Source organism: Amblyomma mixtum, chromosome 7 (genome assembly GCF_055824585.1).
Source record: "Amblyomma mixtum isolate Tamu chromosome 7, ASM5582458v1, whole genome shotgun sequence".
NCBI lineage: Eukaryota > Metazoa > Arthropoda > Arachnida > Ixodida > Ixodidae > Amblyomma > Amblyomma mixtum.
The window spans coordinates 88,968,067-88,993,580 of NC_143018.1; the positions used below are offsets into that span (position 1 = coordinate 88,968,067).

Below are 25,514 nucleotides of genomic sequence, written 5' to 3' on the forward strand. Positions count from 1 at the left end.
CAGCGCAGCTGGTGGTGGCGTTGCTTCGGCCAGCGGCACGAGCGGCAGCAGCGTTCGGGATCGGGTTGATCAGGCCACGCGCGGCTGGTCGTGATCGGAGCTGTGTGGACTTGAACGTCACGTCACAGTCCTACGACGCCGCTGCGCTCGAAATTGGCTGCATCCTCAACGCCTCCGCATGCAGCGTCAGCAGTATTCCACTCGGGACACCTGATTTGACCTGAGACACCTGTGTGTAAAGTGAAACGTGCTCGCGGCGACCTGCAGGGGCGGCTTCGAATATCCGGTAGGGTGTGTTTTAAGGACTGTGATAACAAAAAATCCCGCCCTACTAGGAGGGGAGCGCAACCAGGATGTCTCACCAAACCGGAATACAAGGTAAGGGAGCATGTTTCTGGCCCTGTGATCCCTCGGGTAGGGTCTTTAACTTGGTTGTGTTGTTGGGTGGCCTGGAAGTGGCATAACTACTGCTTGTGTGCGTCCGTTTTGATGGAAAGCCTGCGTGCCCTTGACCTCAGCAGCGGCGAAAGCAAAGCCAAGTGCTAGAAATAAACTTAGGTGTGCTGCAACATGCTGGCATCCACCTAAAATCAGTACTTTGCGACCGTCGGGTGCCCCTATTACCTGCTTGTTTGCATACTTGCTATTGTCACGTACGACTTGCCACCGTTTTTTAATGTCTCGCATATGTTATGCAAGCACCTGATTTCCTTCGCGTGTGATCGTTAACTAGCGCGTCTATTGTAGTTGACACCCTTCGTTTTTTTGTTGTTGTTTTTTTTTTTGGATTCCATGTCATCTCGTTTTGATCTTCCTGACTGTAAACACAGCCTGTAAGAGGCGTTTGCAGCGGTCGGAAGTGAAATGAAAACAAATCCTTTTTTTTTTTTTTTTTTTTGCAGCGAACGAGGAGCTGAGAAAGTTCTTCGGAAAGTGCCGTAGCGGTAGCGCCCGTGTTTTCAAAGTGTCGATTGTTGATGGCAAGTATTGCTTTTGGTTTCCATTTAACTGTTGGGTTAGTGGGTTGCACAGCTGTGATGGCTGGGCTGGTTTTTAATGACCTGAAACGTTCGCTGCTCCCTTGTTTCAGAGCAACTAACGCTTGTCGACCAGAAGCCACCTAAGGACAACTGGGAACGGGGTAAGAGCACTATTCTTCACTGTTGTTACGGTCCAGGGTGGAAAGGAGACTCGGGTTTAAGCGTAACTCTTGGTTGCAATTAGTTACTAAGCACAGTCGTCCTGATCTGGCAAAAGTGAAGAAGAAACATTTGATTAGCAGCAAGCAGTGGAATATGGTCTTGGCAAGTAATTGAGATATACAGCTAACATTTCAAGTGTAGCATATTTCTGCGACAATTTGCCAAAATTGTTGCAAACTTTTCTTGTAATTTTCGTTTTCTATTTTGTTAGCCCGGTGAATTTCATATGCCCAGCTTTGAGACCATATGGAGACTTTTTCTGATTCTTGTGTATCGGGACCGATGGTGCTCGGGTGCTTTTCACCGCTTAAGATAGCATTGTTTCTTGAACAGCGGTGTACTGGAATATTGCTGTGACGTTTCAGCTTACAAGTGTTAAGGGAGTACAAACTCCAAATTTTTGCTTGCGTGTTTTCTTCTTTGCTATGATGCGTAAGACACTACAATACATATCTCTCCATGTGGTATTATCCTACGACCGCTAAAGTTATTTATAATTGAACTTCTTCTTGATCATATTTATTTTTTGGTTTCATCAACCCAACGATGGCTGTGACGTGTACGAAGTGTTTAGGTCGTGCGAGGCATGAGAAAAATTCCAATATAATTGCTGATATGTAGTTTTAATGCAATAAAACACATAAGCCAACCTGCTTCAGAACTAAAATGACAACGAACATGATGAAACCAAAACGTTGACGGTGACATGCAAGGCGCGTTTCTCTTTTGAGGCAGGAAAAAACTGCAGTGTCACCGCTTAAAAGTTTTTGTCTTTCTAGTTGTCGAAGCAGGTTAGCTTAAATATTGTAGTGAATTAAAACTCCGTATCAACAGTTATATTGCAGTTCCTTTTTTTCATGTCTCACATGACCTAAACACTTTATATACGTTACAGCCATTGTTTGGTTGATGAAATTGAACTAAACTTTATCAAGAAGAAATTTAATTATAAATTATTTATCAGTCATACAGAAATACCAAGTGGAGATCCATATATAGTAGCATATAGGGCATCATAGTAAAGATTTGGTTTATGGGGGTTTATTGCCCCAAAGCGACTCAGGCAGTTAGGGATGCGCATCATTGTAAAGAAGAAAGCTTGTAGTCAAAATGTGATGTCTATACTCCTTCAAGTATATTCCTTTTGAGGCGAAAGCCTTTAATGCCTCATTGTTGTTGACAGAAGGTTGTCAGCAGAGGTATCACGCTTTTCAAGTCAGACCAGAAAAAAATCTTTGTGCTCAATGGGATTCGAACCACCATCCTTCCGTTCGCAGCCGATCGTGCTAATGGCTACGCTACTTCCTGCCAATGCATATGTAGTTCTCGTTGTCTAGGACGCTGGAGAGTGTTTGCAGAAAGGCGTCGAATCAGACGGATGCCTCCAAAACGCCCTCCAGTGTCTCCAGCATTTAACCCTTTCGCTGTCACGGACGTACCGGTACGTTTTCGCGCTTCCCCCCCACAGTGTCACTGACGTACAGGTACGTTCTCTATCGTGCGTTCAAAATTTCGCGCTTGAGCGCAAAGCTGACGCTCTTGGACTACCCGCGCCATCTGTTGAATCTTTCTACAAGTTTGTATTTTCGCCCCTTACTGTTTTGGTACGTGTAGTGAAGAGTACGGAGCGTCTGCCATCCCACCCCTCTCTCTTTGCTGAGTGGCGCGGTCGCTCCGCGTTCGCCGGATCATGACGCGCGCGTGTGTGGTTATGGTACAGAGGCTAGAAGGTTTTCCTAGTGTCGTGAACGGCCGCCGTTTCAAGGGGCCCCTGTGAAACCGGTTTGGATGCACAGCGTAGGTGGCGCTGCAGCTGCCAGGCGTGCGGCTTTTGGCGCGCTATGCAAGCCGCGCCGTTCGCCCAGCCAGTTGGCAAGTGCGCGCGGGCGATTTGTGACATTGAAGGTGATGCCACACATCACACAATCACATGTGCATCCAAACGCATTCGAAAAAATGCGTGTAAACCTTGCATTTCAGCTGTTCAGTCAGGAAGTACTAAAGGGTATTTTCTTTTACCGGGACCATTTGCAAAGGGACAACGTCAGAAACATCGAACCGACAGAACGGTTTGTTTGAACGGTTTGTCATCTAGAATCCCATCAAAAGGCCTTCATGCTGATTCAAGAAGTGCACAGTTTTTGAATGAGTTCATTGTTTTTCTCAAGGAATGGGAGGAACATGCTGCACAGTATGGTGGCGGCTTTTTAAGTGCAGGAACTGCCCTTGGGCTGCGTGTAACGCTGCAAAGCACACTGTCGCTTGTAAAATACCTGACCACGTCGCTGCAATACAAGTACTTGTTGACTGCAAACCTAAGCCAAGACAGGATCGAGAATGTATTTGGGATTGTGCGCCAGTGCTTCGGTTGCAATGATCATCCAACTCTGGGGCATTTTTTGACAATTATCAACAACCTTTCTTTCTACAGCCTCGCAAAGCCTCCAAAAGGAGCAAACGTACCTGCAGAAGTCGTGACTGCCCTCTTGCAACCATCTGATGTTCCCCCCCAAAAAAATGAACGAATAACTGAACTTGTCGATAATTTACTGGATGGCGGAAACTTGGCTTCTGCTGCAGAGCTGCTCGAGGAGCACAGCAGCCTGAGCGATCATCAGGGCTTTGTAGACAAAAAAAAGTGACAGCAGACTAATTTTTTATGTAGCTGGGTATGTTGTAAGAAAAATCCTTAAAAGATTTCCTTGCCCCGAATGTGCAACTTGTTTCAGCACTTCGTCTTTGCAAGCCGAGTCAAACAACAATGCCTCACTTACTCGAAATTTTGACCATGGAGGCTTAGTTTATCCATCAAGGCCAATTGAACAGCTCATAGCTAAGCTTGAGGACGCATTTACGGTGTTTTTCAGCCGCAATGAGCTACACGCAGATAGCATGGTCAGCTTTCTGCATTTTCTTCAGGGACGTGAGCTTCAAGGTGTGGGCTGCGCGGAGCATGGACGTTGAATTACGACAGAAGTGGTCAAGTTTTACGCCTTGACTAGGATGCATTTCCTTGTAGAGTCGGTAAACAAAGAGCTCGGCGCGCAGCGAGAAAAGAAAAAGTTGCTGAAAATGAGGCGCTGTCAGTAGCCTTGCACAGGGCACTTCGCACAAAAAAAGGCATTAGTACATTGTTGTCATGGAACCTTGTGTAATAAAGACGTTCCACCCTGCAATTTGTGCCGCTTCCTTTTCTCATTTCGGTATCATGTACAAAATGCGTTTTTACGCTTCTTTACGGCGCAGTAGGTGAGGCCCGACGTGACGCTTGCATTTGCTCCTGCCGCGGCACACTGTCGGTGTTACAGCTAGTCCGTGTCGAATCTAAATGAGAAGAGAACCTATGCCAGTGTTTGCACCGTCTTTAACACTTTAACGCCTTGTCAAAGCAGTGATAGCAACCCACACACGATCAACCGACTGAACCAGCGAGCACTACCCATAGGGGCTTCTTGCGCCCGCCCGCACGCCAGCGGGCGGCAGCGCCATCTGCCTTGAGCATTGCAAGTTATTTCAGCTGCGCCGGCCTGGTCGCGACACTAGGAAAACCTTCTAGCCTCTGTAGTTATGGGTCCAAGGGTTTTTCTGCCATCTGCCGCTGTTTTGCAGGTTTTTATTTTTCTTCTGTCGGCGTGTGAGCTACGGCGCTTCAAGTTCAAGGGCGCGCACCGTTGCCACTCCGAGAGTCAAAGAAACCGACACATGACTCGATCGCTGCTTTCGCTTCGCTCTCTCGTCGCACCCTCGCTTGCGGCTGGCAGCAGCAAACGTAAAGCTCCTCTAACTTTGTTTTAGCCTTTTTCCATCTCCCTCTCTCATCTTTATTACACAGCGTCCCATTTCTCTCCGTTTTGCGGGCCACTGAAAGCATACCCCCGCTGCGCGTGGTTACTTTCGGATATGGCTGACCGCGCGGGACCTTCCTCTGCGCATTGGAGCGGTGGCTCTTCCGATTCTGAATACGAGCCGAGCTCAGATTTGGACTCCGACAGCGTCTCATCCGAGGAAGAGGCGAGTTCCGCATCGTCAGATTCTGATGTTGAAACAGCGGGACCATCATCCCGGAAGCGTGCGACACTGGGGGTGCGTCACGGGCAGAAACACCCGACAGCGAAAGGGTTAAGATTCACAAAAAATTGTGTACTTCATTAACACCTTAACCACACATCAGTGACACAAGCAGCAACACCGCGTTAAAGGCTTTCGCCTCTCCGCACTTTAGGTCAACAAAGTGTCCCCCTGAATTTTTTATAGCAGTGCAACCTTGTTCAGTAAGGCAGGATTGTTCTGCGTGTAGTACAAGATATGGAAACCATTGCGTTGGCTAGCATTTTTTTTTTTATATCCCTGATGCAGACTATGACACCCTTGTACTTCCCCTGCTCGAGCGTGGCCAGCCCTGCTACCTTTTCTACCGGCTTGATTCGACGTGCCCCAACGGATATGACTGGCTCTTCATCAGCTGGTCGCCTGATGATTCGCCTGTAAGTCCAAATTTTTTTCTAATCTGCGCTTAGTTCATGTGTTATGTCAGTTTTTTTTTAAAGGCCTCTGGTATTCAAGAAATGTTCTCAAGTCAGCACTGCCAGGGGAAAGCTGTCAAGCAATGATTGATTCCAGTACAAAGCTGTTTGTGCTTAAGACACAACAAAGTTTTGTGCTTGTACTCCTATAGGTGGCGAGACCATGTGTGCACCTGTTGGGGCTGCACTTGTGGCCATTGCCAGCAAGCAGTGTTGGAGGTTCGTGGTGGTGTTATACCTGTATCACAGTCGGGAATCTACTCGCACTGAAAAGACAGTCCTGCAGTTTTGTTGTGCTCCTTAACTCTTTCCATACCATGGGGAAAATGACCATTTTCTGAAGGTTACAGTACATTTTTTTTTTTTTCTGTAAAAACTATTGCATTAAATATTTATTGCAATATCCAAAAACAGAGCTGAATAAAGGTGCTTTCCATTCATATAAGCTTAAACAACAAATTTCATGTTGCAACAAAAAATTTTATTTGCTAAAAACGAGATTTTCGGAAAAGTTGAACAAAACTAGCAAAGACACGCTTGCATCTAAAAAGAAAAAAATGTTAAAAATTTTCTGAAATATGAAAAATGTTTGTTACTCTATTGGCCACTATCTCGAAAAAAAAAAATCATTTCGATCTTGAATAGTATTCTTGCTACAAACAATAACTGGAAGCCCTATAGTTGTGCATCGGAGCGCGGCTGCTTGTGTTTCAGGTTGGTTTCCATCATCACCGATGTGAAAATTCAATCATCTTAGGGCCTTGCAACATTTTCAGGTTCGTTGCACAGGTCACCGATTAAATCACTCGCAGACGAAATGGAGTCCTGAGATTTGCTATGTGTTAGAACGCATGGCACGTATGTGGAGGCTGCCAAGCGACTTTGATGTTGCTGCATCTTCGGAGCGTGTTAAAAAAAAATGCAGTTTTGTAGGGGCAAAAAAAAACTATATCGGAAACAAAACTTCAATTCTCCGGCTACAAGCCAGATCATGCCTGTAAGCAATGCGGAAGGCTCCGAAGTCGAGCAGTGAAGGCGTCCTCTGCAGGCAACATGGCGGGCCATGAGCACAGGTCCGCATCTTTATTTCTTCGCAGCACATTAGAAAGTGCCCCTTCAAGGGACAAAAGAAAACTACATCTGAAACAAAACTTTGGTTCCTTGCCTACAAACTATACCTGCGGCATGGCCATTAGCAACGCAGAAGGTTCTGGAATCAGGGCATGAAATGATCGTTAGCGGGCTAACGATGCTCTACGGGCGCGGTACGGAAAGAGTTAAATGAAGCCTTTCCAGCATTGCAACTTGTGCACAAGGAATTATTCTGCAGGTCAAAGAGCAGCTTGGTCATTGTTGCCACAGTTGGTGTGTCACATGTGGCCAAACAAGGGTACAGTTTTGAGATGTCTGCAGCAATGAATTGTTGATTCACGTTAGTGGTGACAGTTACGTGTTCTTTTGGGCCAGTGTTGCCCCTGACAGGCAGCCTGATCTTTCTGACCAAGCTTTCCTCATTTGTCAGCGTGATTGCACGGTGCATATCCAGGAGCACATTCTGAGTTTGACAGCATTTCAAACTCGCCTAAGCCAAGAGCAGAGGGACACCTTAGAGGCAGAGAAATGGCAGGCTGGATGTTTGACTGGATATGTCGCCCATAAAAACTGAAGCGTAAAGTCATTTCCTGCAGGAAGTGCCGCGCTTTCCATAATAAGGGAAATCCCACGTTCCTTTAAGCGTTGCCGATCTTTGCTCGGATGACATCGAAGTAGCGGCTGTTCTAATGTGACTGAATGTGTGTATAGATGGTGACTTCTGGAGTGGATTATGTTCTGCTGTGAGTGAATGTGTGCATAGGTGGTGACTGCGGGAGTGGAATATGTACTATTATAAGTGACTGCGAGCATAGCGGGGCAGATCTGACCGGTTTTAGGACATTATTAACATACAAGTGACGCTACGGTAGAGCAATTGCCGGCAGAATAAGCAAGGCTAATCCCACCTGTAGCATACAACAACGCAACTCTCTCGGCAGAGTCATAGAGCCCTTACATGAGCGTACTGGCTCCTAAGAGTGAATAGTTGCTGAACTAATGAAACGAGGCCGTATTCACGCAGGTTCGCCAGAAGATGTTATATGCGTCAACAAAAGCAACGCTCAAGAAGGAGTTTGGCGGTGGCAACATCACGCACGAGCTGTTTGGCACATCGCGCGATGAAATGCGCCTTCAAGGAGTGAGACGGGTGCTGGCCTCGGAGCACGAGACGTCACCTGCTCCACTGACAGAGGCGGAAAAGGAGCTTCGCCATATCCGCCGCGGAGAGGCATCAGCGACAGGTGGCGTCGACTCACGGCACCAAACCCTTCGTGGCCTCCAGTTCCCCATCTCTGACGATGCAGTCGGGGCCCTGTTCGACCTCAAGAACGGCGATGTCTCCTACGTTCAGTTGGTGAGAGCTCTTTTCCACGGTGGCCAGTGGTGTGATCACTGGTGAATTGAAACCGGATTTGTAGGTTTGTGCAAGTGGAGCGTTGCACTGATTTACTCGCTGCTCAGAAATTGATATTGACACTAAGTTGCTGATATCAGCCGATTATCCCTTCACTGCACTCTTTAAAGGGTCATGGTCCCGTCTGGGTCATGGAAAGTTCAGGTGCAACCCTTACACGGATTTATTTATTTTTAAACATTTCCTTCGGGAAAACGGGGTGCAGCCCATACACGGGTGCAGCCCTTACACGCATTTATAATACGTGTGCTCACCTGCACCCCTGTTCAGCACTGTTCTTGCTTTCGCAGAGCATCGACCCGTCCAAGGAGGAGATCAACCTGGAGGTGCGCGACAATGTCACAGTGGAGGGGCTGGCATCTCGTGTTCCCCGCGACCACCCCCGCTACCACCTCTTCCTTTTCCCCCACAAGCACCAGGGGGAAAAGTTCAAGAGCATCGGTGAGCACCTGTCACCTGCTCTCAGAAGTTGCACTGATGGGAAGAGATGTTTGTGAGAAGTTGAGACTGTGTGGAACCCTAGAATGACACATGCAATTCTGCATCTCAGCCCTGACACACACACGTACACACACATATGCACATCTGTCATAATGAATTCCAGCATCCCACATGCCATGCTGACATAAATGGCTGCTGGCCTCAGTAGATGTGCAAGGCGTGGCTGCATAAATGGTTGCACACACATCATACGGGATTCCCTGCATGCTTTCTACATGTAGTTACGTTACATTCCCCACTGGTATGATGTTGCACACATAACAGGAGTCGTTGGCAAAATGTGCCAAAAGCTTCATGCTCCGAGTGACCTGAGATCATTGTTGAGAATGAGGAAACTGCTGCTGCGTTCAAATGTTGATATTAACACATCATGCAAGTGAAGACTTCGTTTTGTGTCGCGATGCACTGCTCGCTTCAACTGTCCACGAGCACGGGCTGACAATTTCACTTAGTGACAAGGGGTAAAGATTTTGACTGCTGAATGGAAGTGTGCAGCTTCTGTTCCTTATATCAGTCATTTTCAGCTTTATATAGCTCGATAAGTGATGTAATATGAACCTCAACCCACGCACTTCTGTAAACGATATCAGTGTAATAGCTTCAGTAGTGTGCGGTACTATTCAAACTGTGCCTTATGTCAGTTTTTTCAGCTTGATATAGCTCGATAAGTGATGTTATATGAAACTCAACCCACGCACTTCTGTAAACGATATCAGCGTAATAGCTTCAGTAGTGTGCGGTACTATTCAAACTGAGCCTTATGTCAGTTTTTTCAGCTTGAGATAGCTCGATAAGTGATGTTATATGAACCTCAACCCACGCACTTCTGTAAACGATATCAGTGTAATAGCTTCAGTAGTGTGCGGTACTATTCAAACTGTGCCTTATGTCAGTTTTTTCAGCTTTATATAGCTCGATAAGTGATGTTGTATGAACCTCAACCCACGCACTTCTGTAAACGATATCAGTGTAATAGCTTCAGTAGTGTGCGGTACCATTCAAACTGTGCCCTTTATACAACTGTAGCATTCTATGTCCGAGCATAAGGAACATGTCAGGTTGTACTTTCCTTTGCAGTTTTTTGGCATGTGTTGAAAGTAGAGTCTCTCTCACTGCTCATTCCTCACTCCGTTTTGTGCCTGCATGTGTGCAGTGTTCGTCTACTCCATAGCGGGCAGCGAGTGCCCCGTCAAGGAGCGTATGCTCTACTCCAGCTGCAAGCTCCCGCTCGTGGAGACCATCGAGACGCAGGTTGGGGTGCCCATCACCAAGAAGGTGAGTCGGAGTGCTCGCTGTAATTGCTCTTACAGTGGGACAGAGGAACGGTCTGTGTATGGTGACTAGATCAGTTGCAGTCTGAAAAACCAGTCTGCTATTGTATCAGCATAGTATTAGGACAAAATGAAGCAGGCAGTGCAGTTTTGGTTACTGTTACCTGCGTAAGATATGTAACTGAACAGGCGTGCTCAGTTTTCATTCTGACGTTTCCCTCTTCTGTGCCAGGTTGAAATTGATGACCCGAGTGAGCTGAACGAGGCCTTCCTGATCGACCAGCTGCACCCAAAGCAGAACATCTGCAAGCAGAAATTTGCCAAGCCAAAGGGCCCGGCCAATCGTGGGGCCCGGCGGCTCATTCGCACCGCCGAGCCGGAGAACTGACGCTGGCACCACCCCGTATTTATGGACTTCTGTGTATTGTCTCTTACGTGGCAAGGCTGTGAGGTGTGGTGGCTGTTGAGCGTCAGCCTCTCGAAGAAGTGCTGGTCAGACAGAAAGAAGCCGGACCTCCTTTCCTGGTGCAAAAACATGGGCTCTGGCTCTCAAGATTATTACGCACGCAGCTCATAATGTGCTTCTTCGGCGTGCACACTTAAGCGGTGTCCGTCTATGCAACACTCAAAACTGCGTCTAGGCACAAAGGGATGGTTGTCACATGCCTTGCTCTGGTCTGTACAGTTGGCTCGCTTGTTGCCCCACTCCCATGCATGGTTGCAGTGGTGTTTGTATATGGTGTGTACCTCTTCAACTATTATATCGGTTCAGAAAAGAATGGCTAAAAAAAAACCCGGTCCCGAAGGTCTGACAACTTATCTAAGAGTGTTTGCCTTGATTGAGTGATGGACATTTTTTTTATTTCTTAAAACTGCAACTTTCTTCACAGATGATGTCTTTGTGGTGATTGCCTGTACACAGTGCCATTGCTGATGCAACTGAACAGTTGGCAGCCAGAACTGGCTTTTACTGGTTACACGAAGCTTCAATCTCCATCAAAAGTTTGCAGGCCATCTTGTGCATAATTGTAGATGTTTCCAGGATGCGCAAAAGATGTAGGAACTGATAGAAGTCCCCTGCCAACTCTAGGAACTCGCTTTTCCAAGGGCAGCAAGGACACTTCCCCACAGGTGCCTATGACTTAGCTTGTACGCTAATTGGCCTGCATACTTTTTGATGAAACTGTATGTCTGTGCTGACCTGTGCAGTGTCATGCCTGGGCACTATGACTTCTAGAGAACCCCCCCTTATTGCGTGCATTTAGCCACGATTGCCCCCTACCCGAGTGAGCCTTGCTCTTGGAGTTCGAAGGCCTGTAATACAAACAGCCCTGTGATAAGGGACACATGACATCACACATGTAAAAGAAGTGTGCAGTGTGCCAGAAGGTGAAAATGTTCAGCTGACAGAATGCATTTGTACTCTGTACTCTGACAGTGCGACATTTCTACCGGTGTGCTGCAGTAATGTCAAGCAACCAAAATTTGGGCATGACATGCCAGTTGCATGTCATGCCCAGTCGCACGTCATGCCCAGTCTCACGTCATGCCAGTTGCATGTCATGCCCAGTTGCATGCCCAAGAAGTAGGTACCATGGGGACAAGTAGTATGTTGAGGCAGCCCTGAAAAGAATGAATAAAATGCCTTGGCCAGTGTCACTGTGTGCAACAGGCTCATAGGGAGTAGAAACTTAGTCGAGGGTGGCAGAGAATACAGTGGACAATGCCGACCTATGCTGGCCATGAGTGGCACAGGATTGGGTTTATTCGGGAATGCTGGCTGAGCACTTGTTCTGCAGTTGACTCGACTTTGTTTTGCGGTTGTGATGGCGGTAGTGAGAATGTGCTCTGCACCTATCTCGCCAAGAAAGTCGTCCTAAAAGTGTGCTGTAGGACTGTTGCATGCATCCATTGCGTGGTGCAAACCCTAGTCCGGCTTTGCACACATCTCTGGAGATTATTTGTGGCAAAAATGGTCGAGCTGGTACCAATTTCAACTAAGAGGTTCAGTATTTAGTCAACCCAATCCAGCACATTAATATTGTGGTTTGGTTTGGTCAATGCTAGTGTAAATAATTTAAAAATTGAGGCTAGCTGTTGTAGTTACTGCCATTTGCAGCTACTAGATAGCCGGACTTTCAGACAGACAAGTCTATAGTTGGCAAAAGCAGAGAGTAGGCAGTGGGGGTAACAGGCGAGAGCAGGACACTTTGTTTTCTTTTTAATTGGACTAAACTCGGCGAGGTTCATGCAGTGGACATGCAGTAAGTGGGTATGGTGGTACTTTTTTTTGTACAACCAACTAACCTGTTTGAAGTGACTCTATGTTAGTTCCCAGGATGAGATCTCAAATTTATACTTCATGTAGATAGCGTCAATATGAAAGTAACTGCTTTCGTGCTGACTGAACAAGACTAACAAGTGTTTCCTGGCATGACAATCGCTTACTCCAATAAAAGTGACTGGGAAAGATAGAAGAATGGATGGGCCTGCTCTACCCATGCATTTTATTTGGCCTCCTTGCAAATGCAAACTGCAGTAGACCGTTTTGTTCGAATGTGCTAACCCTAAAGTGTTCACCGTAGTACAGATTGACACTCTCTGTACTTATGTGGTTAATTACAGTTCCTTGACCCACCTAGTTCCACACCGCTTTATAGAACCTGTAGCACTAGTGTTTTTTTCTTTTTTTTCGGTGATGTTCGGTTGGAAGTTGGGAGTAAGTGCTGCTGCAACTGGAACAGTGCCTTGCAATGCTTAAAAAACTCACTGCCACCACAGCACAGTTAAAAATAAGAAATGGGCTGAAGGCTGCTTGCTTCAGAGTGTGGCTAAGGTCATAAGGAGACTGTGAATCTAGAATGTTCAGTGCTTGCTAAGTCTTTCATTGCACCTTTGTCATTGCTTTCTTGTTTTTGCAAACACTAGCCCTATCATGGCTCACAAATTTAGTGCTTCATTGTGTTCGTGGACTTGCACCCCCATTGATTTGGTTACAAATGGGCATGCTCTGGCTCAACTCTGAGCATGCCATCGGTTTCTCAAGCTGCTACACATTTGTATCATACTTTTGTTAAACTCTGGTGCTACTTATTTATAAAAGCTGTTCATTTGGTACTGACAAAACTAGTATTTGTCAACAGCACATGCAGTTAACCAACCACATAAGCCTATTCTCATTTCCTGCTTTCCTGTGGTTCTGAACAGAGATTTCGAAAGCAAGTTCACAAACTGGCTATAGGCTGTTTTAGTGCAGTTCTTGTAGCTGAAAAATTTTTCTCACTGTTTCAGATGTCCTCACATAGTGACATACATATGAAAATTCAGCAATTCTGGAAAGAACTTGATTTGCAGAGACAGGAACATGCAACCGAGGGCTAGTGATCACAGTTGTCTGAAGAGTCGCAACCAAGCTTGTGGCATCTAATGGTAAAATCTAGAATGGTGTACTTTTCAGTGGCTTAATTGCATTCAGTGTAAACTAGTAGTACGGTTTACATTTCAGGATAGAAGCCCGAGCACTAGTAATCTTGTAACAAGGTCGCAAAACAAGTAGAGGTATATCCTCTATTCAGTGCCTTGCGTTACTAATGGTGGGTTCACGCAATGCACGCTGCAATCATTTTTTGTCTCCTTAAGGGGGGACGAGGGTCTCAAAACTAATTTATAACTATAATCTCATGAAATTTTGCACACAGATGCATTTTTCTCTTCTGATTCCAAATATGTAATCATATTTGAGCTGGTGGTCTTAAATCTTAAAGTATAGAATGTAATTAGGTAATTTCTTACGCAGCTTTAATGAACTTTCTCATTGCATTTTGTTGCTTTTGTTTACATGAATTGATAGCCAGAAAGTTCCGATACCCGATGACATTCTTCGTTTTTCTCTAAAGGCATGTCCTTCTGATATGCTATGTTGAGAGTAAAAGGTCGCAGTATTTGACAGTGCAACTCGTTAAGATAATTGTAAATTGCTATTTATATGTGGTCTAAACAAAAAAAGTAAATGTCATTGGGTATGGGAACTCTGACTATCAATTCATGTAAATAAAAGCAACAAAATGCAATGAGAAAGTTCATTAAGGCTGCGTAAGAAATTACCTAATTACACTCTAGAATTCAAGATAACTTTTGATCTAAGACCACCAGTTCATTATGACTACATTTTTGGAATAAGGGGAGAAAAACACATCTGTGTGCAAAATTTCATCAGATTCTAGCCACAAATAAAAAGGTCAGTTTTAAGACCCTCGTCCCCCCCTTAAGTTCAGTCCTGGTGCACAAGACACAAGGGACATATAAAGGCAGGCAGAACATCATCTCGTGAACAGTATTCCAGCACAGCAAAACTCAGCTTCAAAAATCGCTCACTACTAGTTCAAGACGGATAAGAAACTTATGTACGAGACATTTTATTTTTTACCAATCAGGGTTTCGGTACCATGTTCAACTGCTGGGGTTCCTAGAAGATCAAGAAACAAGTAGACGTGTTGATTTCTACGCACTTCGTGGCACTGTGCAAAGAACCGCTTCTTGTATTGCAAATGAGGTACCCAGGAACATGAATGTGATTTTAATAAAAGGATCTATACAGGGTCTAATGCTCAAGTCTCTCTATGGAGCACTTTTTCGCCTCGTGTCATGATGGTGGCGCTGCTGCTTGTGCTTCTCTTTGCTTTCTCCACATTTCCTTCTTCTCGCTGCAAAGTTCAGAACAAGAAAAATGATTTCCCCTCAAAAAAAAATTCACGGGGCGCTTTGGCTCTCTAAAGTGCTTCAAGGTGAAAGCCCTTCCTGGCGCACTGCTTGTGTTCGCAGTAATGAGGTATGCAATGCGTTCACCCATGGACGTCTTACGCCACCTGTCGGAGCGGACGACAACTATTTTTTATTAGTTGTCGTCTGCTCCAGAAGGGGCCGTCAGGCATCCGTGGGTGAACGCATTACTTCAAATCCGCGCGCTCTGACGGCGTAACCATTTCGACCAACTGAAAAGTGTGACATCTCTGTCGACAACGATGAGGCACTAAGGGCTTTCGCCTTAATAAAGGACCTTCAATCAATCAATTCCTACACACCACGGAACAGAACCAAAAACCCGCATCATTTTCTATGTAAAGTAAAATGTTTATTTCATCTGAAATAAAAGCACGTGAGAGTTTGCTTTGACTTGTGGGTGGCCCTGGAAGAGGTTACTGAAGAAGCGGCTACAAAAGGCCTTTCATGTGGAGGAAAAATATAAAAAGTATAAATGACTCAGAATCGATTAATCGAGATGTACCTGCATAGAAGCGAAAGTGATCATTCTAATGGCCTAAAACTATGCTAATATCAAGGCCTTACTTTTCTAGCTAGAAGCTCCTGCTTTAATTAAAAGGCAGTGACAGCTTGCGCTTTTATTTCACATCACTGTCACTGTGTCAAAACATTGCAGTTCCAAAATATTCATGACAGGAGGTAGGCACAACACCACTATGATCTCGCACAACTTTAGAATGAAGCGGCAAATGCCCCTCAAAGGAAACCCTCCAACCAATGGGGTCGGCCACTTTTCATGGTGTCCTGGTTAGTCCCCTGTCATGCTAGAATGATGGGCTTAACCGCATGACAACTGATTAACCGTGCTAGCATGATGGGGTTAAACACGACATCACAAAAACCGGTCAACGCCATTGGTTGGAGGGTCTGTTTTGAGGGTAATTTGCCGCTTCATTCTTCAGTAGCATCCGACTATAGACAAAGTGATGGTGACTCATAATCTAATTAAACGTTTCATCACAAGATGCCACCACACATACTACAGATCGCAGCCACATGTTGGAGTGCCAATACACTAAATGAAATGTGTGCAGTCTCCCTCAAAATTATGCACGCCATCTAGCATCACTGGAATTGTCAACAGGCGACGTGCTGGGGATTCCGCGTCACAAGTGATACATGGAACCTCCACAGAGTGAAAAGCATCGCACTCTTCTATATCCCAAATCAATGACATGCCAGAAATGCCTCGGGGCCCCTACCACACGCTCTGGCAGCATCTAAGGCTGCTTGTGTCAAAGACTGTTTGTCAAGCTATATTCTGTCTCGCACTTTGTTCACAACATGCTCATTGGCTCCATTCACACCTGTTAAAGGGCAACTCAAGATGGTTTTAGAATTCGATGAGTTTGAAAAGGAGCCGAATGTGTGAGACTTGCAGGTAAAGCACACAAAATCTTTTTGCGCTACCACTTCAAATGGGGACGCAATCACAGAAAGAACTGCTGTATAATACAAATGTTAGAAGCATACTTGAGTATGCTTGCACAGTCTGGGATCCGAAATCCTTTCTTGACGTTCAAAAGCTAGAAAGAGTTCAGAATTTGGCTGTTCGTTTTGTTTTCAATAACTATGGGCGATATTTTAGTGTAACGACCGCGGAAAAATCTTTGGGTTGAGACTCCCTTCAAAAACGTAGGAAAGTTCTGCGTTTAAAATTATTTCATAATATATTTCATTCTAGAACTGGAATAGACAGAACCAAATATATAGCCAACCCTGATTACGTGTCTTTACGAAGAGATCATCCACTTAAAGTTAAAGAATACAGATGCCGGACTGAGCTTTTTAAAATATCTTTTTTCCCCCAAAACGGTTTCGGAATGGAACAAGCTGCCTGAGGAAGTAGTGTCCATACTATCAAATGATTAATTTTCTTCCATGCTGTGACATTTTTTATGTATAATAATTCCGTGTTCTTTCTATCTCATTGTTATCTTTTTTTTATAACCACCTGCATGAGGTGCAATTTGTGTACTTTTTCTTCAACCCCCCCACTGTAATGCCAGACAATGGCGCTGTGGGTATGATGATAAATAAATAAATAAATAAAGCGGCGTCGGCGTTCAGGCTTCTCTGCAGAGCACAGCGACAGGCAGAGACCATAGTGATGACGTCAAGTATGGCAGTGCTAAGTTTCCAGCGAAGAAACTGTCGTTTCATGGAGAAAAACAAATGTCGTCGAAGGAGAAGCTCACAAAGCGTTGTTTGACGGCATCGGAAGATGCACAGAAGCATATAGGCAAAGGCAGCGGCCATCTGAGATTTCGGCAACAATGAAGTCGCCACGAGTTTCCCCACACTCCTCCAGCACAGTGAAGAGAAGCCTGAACATCGTCACGGTTTTAATCGGTGATTATGTCACCATTTTAAATGCTAGCGCAAAACTACTTTACATGCTTTACCTAAAAGCTCAATAGATTCAAATTGTTGAATCTTGAATTCTCTAAAAACCATTTCACCTATCCTTTAATATGTGTTTCCCGTTCATGCAAAGGAACTCAAAACTCTGCTAACTCAACGCACACTGACAGAATATGTGCCGCCTTTGTCAAAAGTAACCAGGCTGCATGGTTTGCTTTTAGCTCGTACAGTGGAGCCCTTACGGCTTCCCTCAAGCTGAAATGGTCGTTAAAGGTAAAGATTGGGGGTCTTCTTACCCTCCAATACCTTTTGAACTTCAGGAAAGCCACAAGGGCCCCACTATACAAGCTAGAAGCAAACCATGCAACCTGGTTACTTTTGACAAAGACGGCACATAATGTATGGTGCAATATTCTGACTTTCACATAATACCACGGCTTCAAGCAGTGCAGAGTTGATATGCGATGAGGACGCGCAGCTTTTGTTGCTTGCATAGCACTGCAATTCAGTACGGAATGCGTCGCGAAGCTCACAAGCAAGCTTTGATTTGTTCCGGCCATTACAACCAGTACTCTGGAAGCCCCACCTGTAATCCTGAATCCAGTAACTATGCTGCCAGTACCGAAACTCCTGCACAGTCACCCCACATGCCTTGGTACCTAGGCTCATAAGTACACCTCCGGCAAACCTGCAAAGAGAGAAGGAGAAGGACAACACGCAGTCAGATCGTCAGTTAATGTCTGTCATGGGCAGGAACAGACTTGTATGAAAGGTGATGAGCTGAACTTGAATGCAGGGCTTCCTGTTATGAGACACACCTGTCCTCGCAATGGAGAACCGAGATAAGTAGTGGAGGCATAAGTGTGCTGTCATCACAGAGCACACTGGCAGCTGTTGAGTTTCGCCTCCGTCGAAACGCGATCGCCAGACCAGGGCTGAACCCAGGTCTTTCGGCTCAGTAGTCAAGTGCCCTAGCCACTGAGCCACTGCAGCGGGTTCTTAGCACAGGAAGAATTGGTTGGTTGGTCAAATGTTTAGGGGAATCCCCCAAGGTGGAGTAGATTTGTAATAAGGGAGTAATTACTCACTGACATCCACCCGAGCGCAGCCATACGGCTACAAAGGAAAGCTATACAGCTTTCTCAGAAACTTCGCAGTTAGAGAAAAATTCGTCCTGGTCCGAGGTTCGAACCCGGGACCACCGCTTCACCGGAGCAGTCGCTCTACCAATTGAGCTAACTGGGACAGCAAGCTTATGGCAGGGTGATAGTGAATTGATCAATAACTCGAAGTGGGAACAGTGTTGGTCAAATGTTTAGGGGAATCCCCCAAGGTGGAGTAGATTTGTAATAAGGGAGTGATTACTCATTGGCATCCACCCGAGCGCAGCCATACGGCTACAAAGGAGAGCTACACAGCTTTCTCAAACATTTGACCAACACAGTTCCCACTTCGAGTTATTGATCAATTCGATCTCTGCCTACCATAAGCTTGCCGTCCTGGTTAGCTCAGTTGGTAGAGCAACTGCTCCGGTGAAGCGGTGGTCCTGGGTTCGAACCCTGGACCAGGACGAATTTTTCTTTAACTACGAAGTTTCTGAGAAAGCTGCATAGCTTTCCTTTGTAGCCGTATGGCTGCGCTCGGGTGGATGCCAATGAGTAATTACTCCCTTATTACAATTGGTTGGTTTAGGTTGGTTTATGGGGTTTAACGTCCCAAAGCGACTCAGGCTATGAGAGACGCCGTAGTGGAGGGCTCCGGAAATTTCGACCACCTGGGGTTCTTTAACGTGCACTGACATCGCACAGTACACGGGCCTCTAGAATTTCTCCTCCAAAGAAATTCTAGCCGCCGCGGCCAGGATGGAACCCACGTCTTTCGGGTCAGCAGCCGAGCACCATAACCACTGAGCCACCGCAGCGGCTCAAAGGAATTGGCGCTGTGCATGCATCCTACCTCCTTTCCGTTCCATCTGACATGGAAACGTCGGACACAATGGAAAAAAAAGAAACGCTGTTTCCCATCCACAAAGAGCTCTCTGCACTCTTTATAACAAATGCAATGCATGTACGTGGTGTCCCGCATTAAAGAAAACTGACTCACTACAGCAGCACAGAACTAATGAATGACATCCAACATAGTATGACATGCTTGGAAGTGGTGTCCACCACATTTCAAACAGCAAACTTGGATAAGCTGGAAAGAACTTGGATCAAAACTCAACATTTTTGTCTGGATCTACTAAAGTCACGTGAAGTGAAAGTCACCAGACTGTTGGCCTGTGCAACAACAAGCTATAGGTCAGACAGTGTAAGAGTGCACTTGTAAGAGTGCGAACAGGAATGTGACAATGACATCAAAGTGCATGTACTTATATGGTTTTTTCTTTGCAGAGAGCCAGATGGTGTTGAGCTGACCACTGATCGACAGTTTAAGTTCGCACCTATTTTTATTGGCAACACAAATCAGTTAAGCTGTGTGGTGTGATAGCTGTCCTTTCGGCATCTTATTGCTCATAAGCGATTAAAGTCTGCCACCCAGAAACATACAGCAAAGAGGAGAGGTGTTTGGTTTTATTAAAAACATGGGACTTGCAAACACAGCTCAACCAGTGCACACCACAGTGACTGCAAGTACAAAGCAACTCAACATGCTCAGTAGCACAAATGCGTTCACTGCAGGACTAAGGCCTCTTTCAATGACATCCAGTCAACCCTGTCCTATGCCAGTTGCATCCAACATATCTCTGCAAACTTCTCTGCCGCATCCTGCTGTGCTTAGCTTCTCTTGGAATCTACTCCGTTACCCTAAGTGACCATCGATTACTGTTCTCCCACTTTAATGCCCTGCCCATGCCCATTTCTTCTTCTTGGTTTCAGCTAGGGTATCGTTAACTCGTTTTTTTTCTAAACCCACTAAGCTCTTTTCATGCTTCTTAGAGTTATTACACCAATCATTCTCCTTTCCACAGCTCATTGCATCATCCTTAGTTTCATTTCAGGCCTCTTCGTTAGCCTCCACATTTCTGCCTCACGAGTGAGGACCAGTAAGATGCAGTAATAAGGGAGTAATTACTCATTTGCATCCACCCGAGCGCAGCCTTTGTAGCCATACGGCTACAAAGGTAGCCATACCGTATTTGACCAACACAGTTCCCACTTCGAGCTATTGATCAATTCGCTCTCGTCCTACCATAAGCTTGCCGTCCTGGTTAGCTCAATTGGTAGAGCAACTGCTCCGGTGTAGCGGTGGTCCCGGGTTCGAACCCCGGACCAGGACGAATTTTTCTTTAACTACGAAGTTTCTGAGAAAGCTGTGTAGCTTTCCTTTGTAGCCGTACGGCTGCGCTCGGGTGGATGACAATGAGTAATTACTCCCTTATTACAAATCTACTCCACCTTGGGGGTTTCCCCTAAACATTTGACCAGTAAGATGCAGCTTTTATCAACTTTCCTCTAGAGGGATACTGGTGAACTGCTATTCACCACTTGACAGTGCCTGCCAAATGCACTATCACCCTATTCTTATTCTCCTAGTTGTTTCACTCTCGCGATTCCATTACTTGCGCTGGACAGATGTATTCCCTCACCATTTCCAGTACTCCGATGCCTATACTGTGTGAGTGGGCAAACCCGAATTCTCATGAGCACATAGGAAACCTCTGAAGGGGCTAAATACTGCAGCTCCCTTGATTCCAGCAGTGCGGATGCAATATGGGCGCCCAACAGACTCACCCTAGTATGCCCCCGAGACTGGCACCAACGAGTGAGCCCAGGAGTCCCATGTTCGCTTTGAAGCACAAGCCTGCAAGTGCTGTAGGAAGGAGGGGGGGGGTGGAGAGAGAGATGGCAACTCAGTGCATCACAGTAATGGCAGTGAAAGACACAGAGAGACTGTTTCAGTGCAGTGGGCACTCGAGTTGAGATAGCAGCCTTGAAATTGTAAAGCTTATCTGCACTGCAGCATACATGTGACAGCAGACATGTTAGTTAGAGCTCGCAAAGCATACAGAGAAATAGTACAATGAACATAAGTGCACAAAACTGATCTTAGGAGGGTATTTATTTATTATACCCTCAGGGTACAAATGTACATTACAGAGGGGAGGGGCGGATGCAGAGGCATACACATTTTACACAAAAAAGTTATTAGTAAAAAATATACACAATCTCTGTAAAACCAGTACAAAAACGAAAGTAAGCATACAAAAAGAATGAAAAAGAACAAAGGTACAAAGAGTAAACTATGACATCGGTAACGGTGTTAATAAATACAGAAAAATATGGCAAGGAAAACAAATAATAAACAAGGAATGCAGTTCCTAATAAACAAACAGTCATATTGGGAATATGAACACCATCTATGAACGCCATGATGATGATATGAGCACTAGCTATGAAAAGAAGCTGTGTAATGCTGATTTAAAGTTCTCAATTTCAGATATACTTGTTAGTGATGCTGGTAGGTTATTCCAGTCATTGCTTGTCCGAGGAATAAACGAGTATGAATATGCAAGCGTATTTGAGTGTGGAATATGTACCTTTTTGCTGTGGTCACGGCGAGTTGAAATGTATGACGGTGGTTGAACCCAAAGATAGCGCAAGGTTGTGTTATGATGGTATATTTTTAGGGGTGTGCGAATATTCGAAATTTTCGAATATAATTCGAATATTATATTTTTAGTATTCGTATTCGATTCGAAATCCACGTATTCGTGTTGTTTCGAATATTCGACACGACGCGAATATTCGTATCTAGCCGAATATTCTATTACGAGTACTGGCGTTCATTGCGGTCCGCAAGTCTTATCGACAGAAGAGCAAGGTTCCGGGCTAGTTGGTAAGGTTTGGTTTGGTTTATGGGGTTTAACGTCCCAAAGCGACTAAGGCTATGAGAGACGCCGTAGTGAAGGGCTCCGGAAATTTCGACCACCTGGGGTTCTTTAACGTGCACTGACATCGCACAGTACACGGGCCTCTAGAATTTCTCCTCCAAAGAAATTCCAGCCGCCGCGGCCGGGATCGAACCCGCGTCCTTTGGGTCAGCAGCCGAGCACCATAGCCACTGAGCCACCGCGGCGGCATAGCATTTAAAGGAAGAAACAGCGCGACAAAACACGGACACACGAAGAAATGACACACACACGAGCGCTGTGTGTGTGTCTGCAGTGGCTATACCTGCGAGCTGGTATAGTCAGAGCTGTGCACGAAATACCTCGCAATACGTGCTGCCAGCGCTCGTGTGTGTGTCATTTCTTCGTGTGTCCGTGTTTCGTTGCGCTGTTTCTTCCTTTATCGACAGAGACATAACAACATGGCAGCGCCCGTAGCAATGCCTAACGTTGGGCCATGCAGTAGCTGACTGCGCTGGTGAGCTTCTTTGTGGCTGTACCTGCGAGCTGGTATAGTCAGAGCTGTGCACGAAATACCTCGCAATAAGTGCCAGTTCAGTGCCAATTGAGAGGGCATTTTCTGTGGCTGGAGGAGTCGTTTCGGCTAGAAGGGAACTACTTCTGCCTGACCATGTGGAGCAGCCGGTTTTCCTTCACGACAACCTTTTATCTTCATCCCAGCAACATGCTTTTGTGCTTATGGCAAGCTAGCCTTGATCAATGCTGTGTACTAGCCATCTTCTCTGATATTTCCACTCTTGTAAGAACAATGTTCGAGACTTTGATACTTTTTGCGCAGCCACACACACTTTTTGTGCTCATTTCAGCACTGATAGTTGAACTGTGATGTTCTTAGGTGCTCAAATACATATTTTGTAGTGGTTAAATGCGTCTGTCTTTGATTATTCGATATTCGATTCGATATTCGGAACCAAGTATTCGTATTCGATTCGTATTCGAAAAATTTGATATTCGCACACCCCTATATATTTTATATACCATCATGGCTATATATATATATATATATATATATATATATATATATATATATATATATATATACCATCATGGGCTAGTTCCTCCGAGAGTGGTGCTAAAGAAAACTGGGCTAGCTCCTCTGAGTGGTAAAGAAAACTGTCATGGGACACATACGCCATTTGCACTTCGCCTGCACTGAAAGTTTCGTAGCTGCCTTGGCCAGGATTGAACCCGCGACATTGTGGTAAGCAAACAAACGCCTAAGCCACTGAGCTACTCCAGCGGGTTAATTCATAGATGCAAAAGAGAGCAAAAGGAATACACTGCAAGGCAGCATAGCTGCTGGCTGGTGAACTTAAGGCAAATCGTTAGTTTGGTTGGTTTATGGGGTTTAATGTCCCAAAGCGACTCAAGCTATGAAAGACACCGTAGTGAAGGGTTTCGGAAATTTCGACCACCTGGGGTTCTTGTAACGTGCACTGGCATCGCACAGTACACGGGCCTCTAGAATTTCGCCTCCACTGAAATTCGATCGCCACGGCCAGGATCGAACCCGCGCCTTTCGGGTCAGCAGCCGAGTACCATAACCACTGAGTCACCGCGGCGGCTAAAAGGCAACTCGCACTGAACACAACTCATTGTTTGATCTCCACTTTTCATGTGTTCACATGCAGTGTAAAGCATGATGTGAAAGAGTCACTTGGCATGCTGAAGCGTGCCTTGTTGGGCCAGTTAGTGTATGGTCATCAGAGAATAAAGCCACTGGCAAAAGATGAAGCATATACAAAGAGAACTGCATAAAAAATATGCTTCTCTCAGTTAAACCTCTCACTCATTTGCTCGAAAATTTGATGCAGAAACGATGTTTGACAGTCTTAATGTTTCAATACCTTGTTTGGATGATGTACTCGCCGGATTCAATCAGAATTAGAAACTGACGTCGTCTACAGCATCAGCAACATAAAACAAGCATCATGTTTGGATGATGTACTCGCCTGATTTGATCGGAATTAGAAATGAACGTCGTCTGCAGCATCAGCAACATAAAACAAGCAGCTTCATGTAGGTAATACCGGTTGCGCCATCTGGTGCCTACCTGAGGAAAGATTGTTTTACCATTGAAGCTGCAATGAACGGGGGAGGGGCGAGCGGCTCATCTGAAAATGCTTTCTTGACTGCTTTAACAATACTGAGCAAAAGCAGTCGAGAAGGCATCCTCAAATGAGCTGCTCATACAACTCCACTTATCATAGCTTCAATGGTAAAAACAATCATTCTCGGGTAGGCACCAGATGGCAGCACCAGTATCACCCATGTTAAAGTTGCTTGTTTTGGGTCAACAACGCTGCAGATGACTTAGATTTCTACTTAATTCTGGTCAAATCAGGAAAGTACATCATCCAAACATTGTGTTGAAACAAATACTGTCGTGTGCCACCTCTGCACCTAATTTCAGAACAAAAACGCGAGTGGTTAACTAAGAGAAGCATTTTATGACGCGCATTTAGCATTGCAGCAGTCAGTATAGTATAGTATACAGCTTTAGCTGAATATGGGAAGGAGGACCAGATTCATAATGCTTGTCATATTTATTTGTGCATATGCAGGCAAAACCAATTACCAAGATTTTCATTCACACCAAGCCAAGAACACTAAGCTCAGGCACACAAAATTCAGCTGGTACTTTCATAACACAAGCGTTCAGTAAGAAAGGGGCTTCCTCAAAATGCAACCATAGTAGTCTGAAATGAGCCAACACATGTTTTCACAAAACACTATTAACTGGTTTTCTAACTCTTCAGTGCTAGCTGTAAGGTAAATTATTAAACGACAAGTGTTGACAACTGTTAACTTATGATAAAATAGTTGAAGGAGGTGAATCACCAGTTCACACACACCGTGGATTTTGCACTATGTAATTTGGATGCTATATCTCACTCATACCACACAATGCTTCTATGCAAAGCCATCATATGCTAAGCAAGAACTCAATCTAAGGTTTCTTGGACCATACTGTAACAAGTTATACAGAAGGTTACCATTGCCATCACTTTTCACAGAACTTCACATCAAAGCCTCCTTTGAAACTTGTCGGTCTAAATCGATCTTAACTAAAGTTGTTCCGAGCCAGCACTGTACCTACTCCAACAGCCCACAAAAAAGAGCTGATGGTCGATTTGTGTAGTTAGGCCAAATGCGAATTAGGTGCTCTAGCACTTCGATTTTCACTTCGGTTTTGGTGTTTGGATCCATTGTTCATGAATGGAAGTTGTTCGAATAGCGACAATGGATTAATGCCTGTATATGCATCATTGGTTACTTTACATTCATAGATCCCTTGCAGTCTTCATACCACTTCGGTCACAGTGATGCAGTGGCTAAGCAATGCGCCACTGCCCTACAATGGTAGGTGCTGCCATCGACGAGGCTTGTGCGATCTACGTTGCTCTTCCC

General features: G+C 45.3%; 2 protein-coding genes across 3 annotated transcripts in view; one reads left to right on the plus strand and one right to left on the minus strand.

Annotated features, from left to right (window-relative positions):
- On the plus strand, positions 1–14,605 carry twf (twinfilin actin binding protein). The gene is made up of 8 exons (XM_089553131.1): positions 1–378; positions 903–980; positions 1,091–1,141; positions 5,559–5,686; positions 7,842–8,174; positions 8,525–8,675; positions 9,889–10,010; positions 10,239–14,605. The coding sequence occupies exons 1-8, from the start codon at positions 354–356 to the stop codon at positions 10,392–10,394; spliced, it is 1,044 nt and encodes a 347-aa protein (XP_089409257.1). The 5' UTR covers positions 1–353; the 3' UTR covers positions 10,395–14,605.
- 140up (RPII140-upstream gene protein) overlaps positions 14,568–25,514 on the minus strand; it is a 23,936-nt gene continuing 12,989 nt past the window's right edge. The window contains exons 5-7 of one of the 2 annotated variants that reach the window (XM_089553133.1): positions 20,926–21,004; positions 17,778–17,879; positions 14,568–14,709 (exon numbers count right to left, since the gene is read on the minus strand). In XM_089553133.1, coding sequence (XP_089409259.1) covers positions 14,649–14,709; positions 17,778–17,879; positions 20,926–21,004 — 242 coding nt within the window. In that variant the 3' untranslated portion in view covers positions 14,568–14,648. Of the gene's footprint in view, positions 14,710–17,548; positions 17,880–20,925; positions 21,005–25,514 lie in introns of those variants that run through there. The other variant, XM_089553132.1, reaches the window with a different exon arrangement.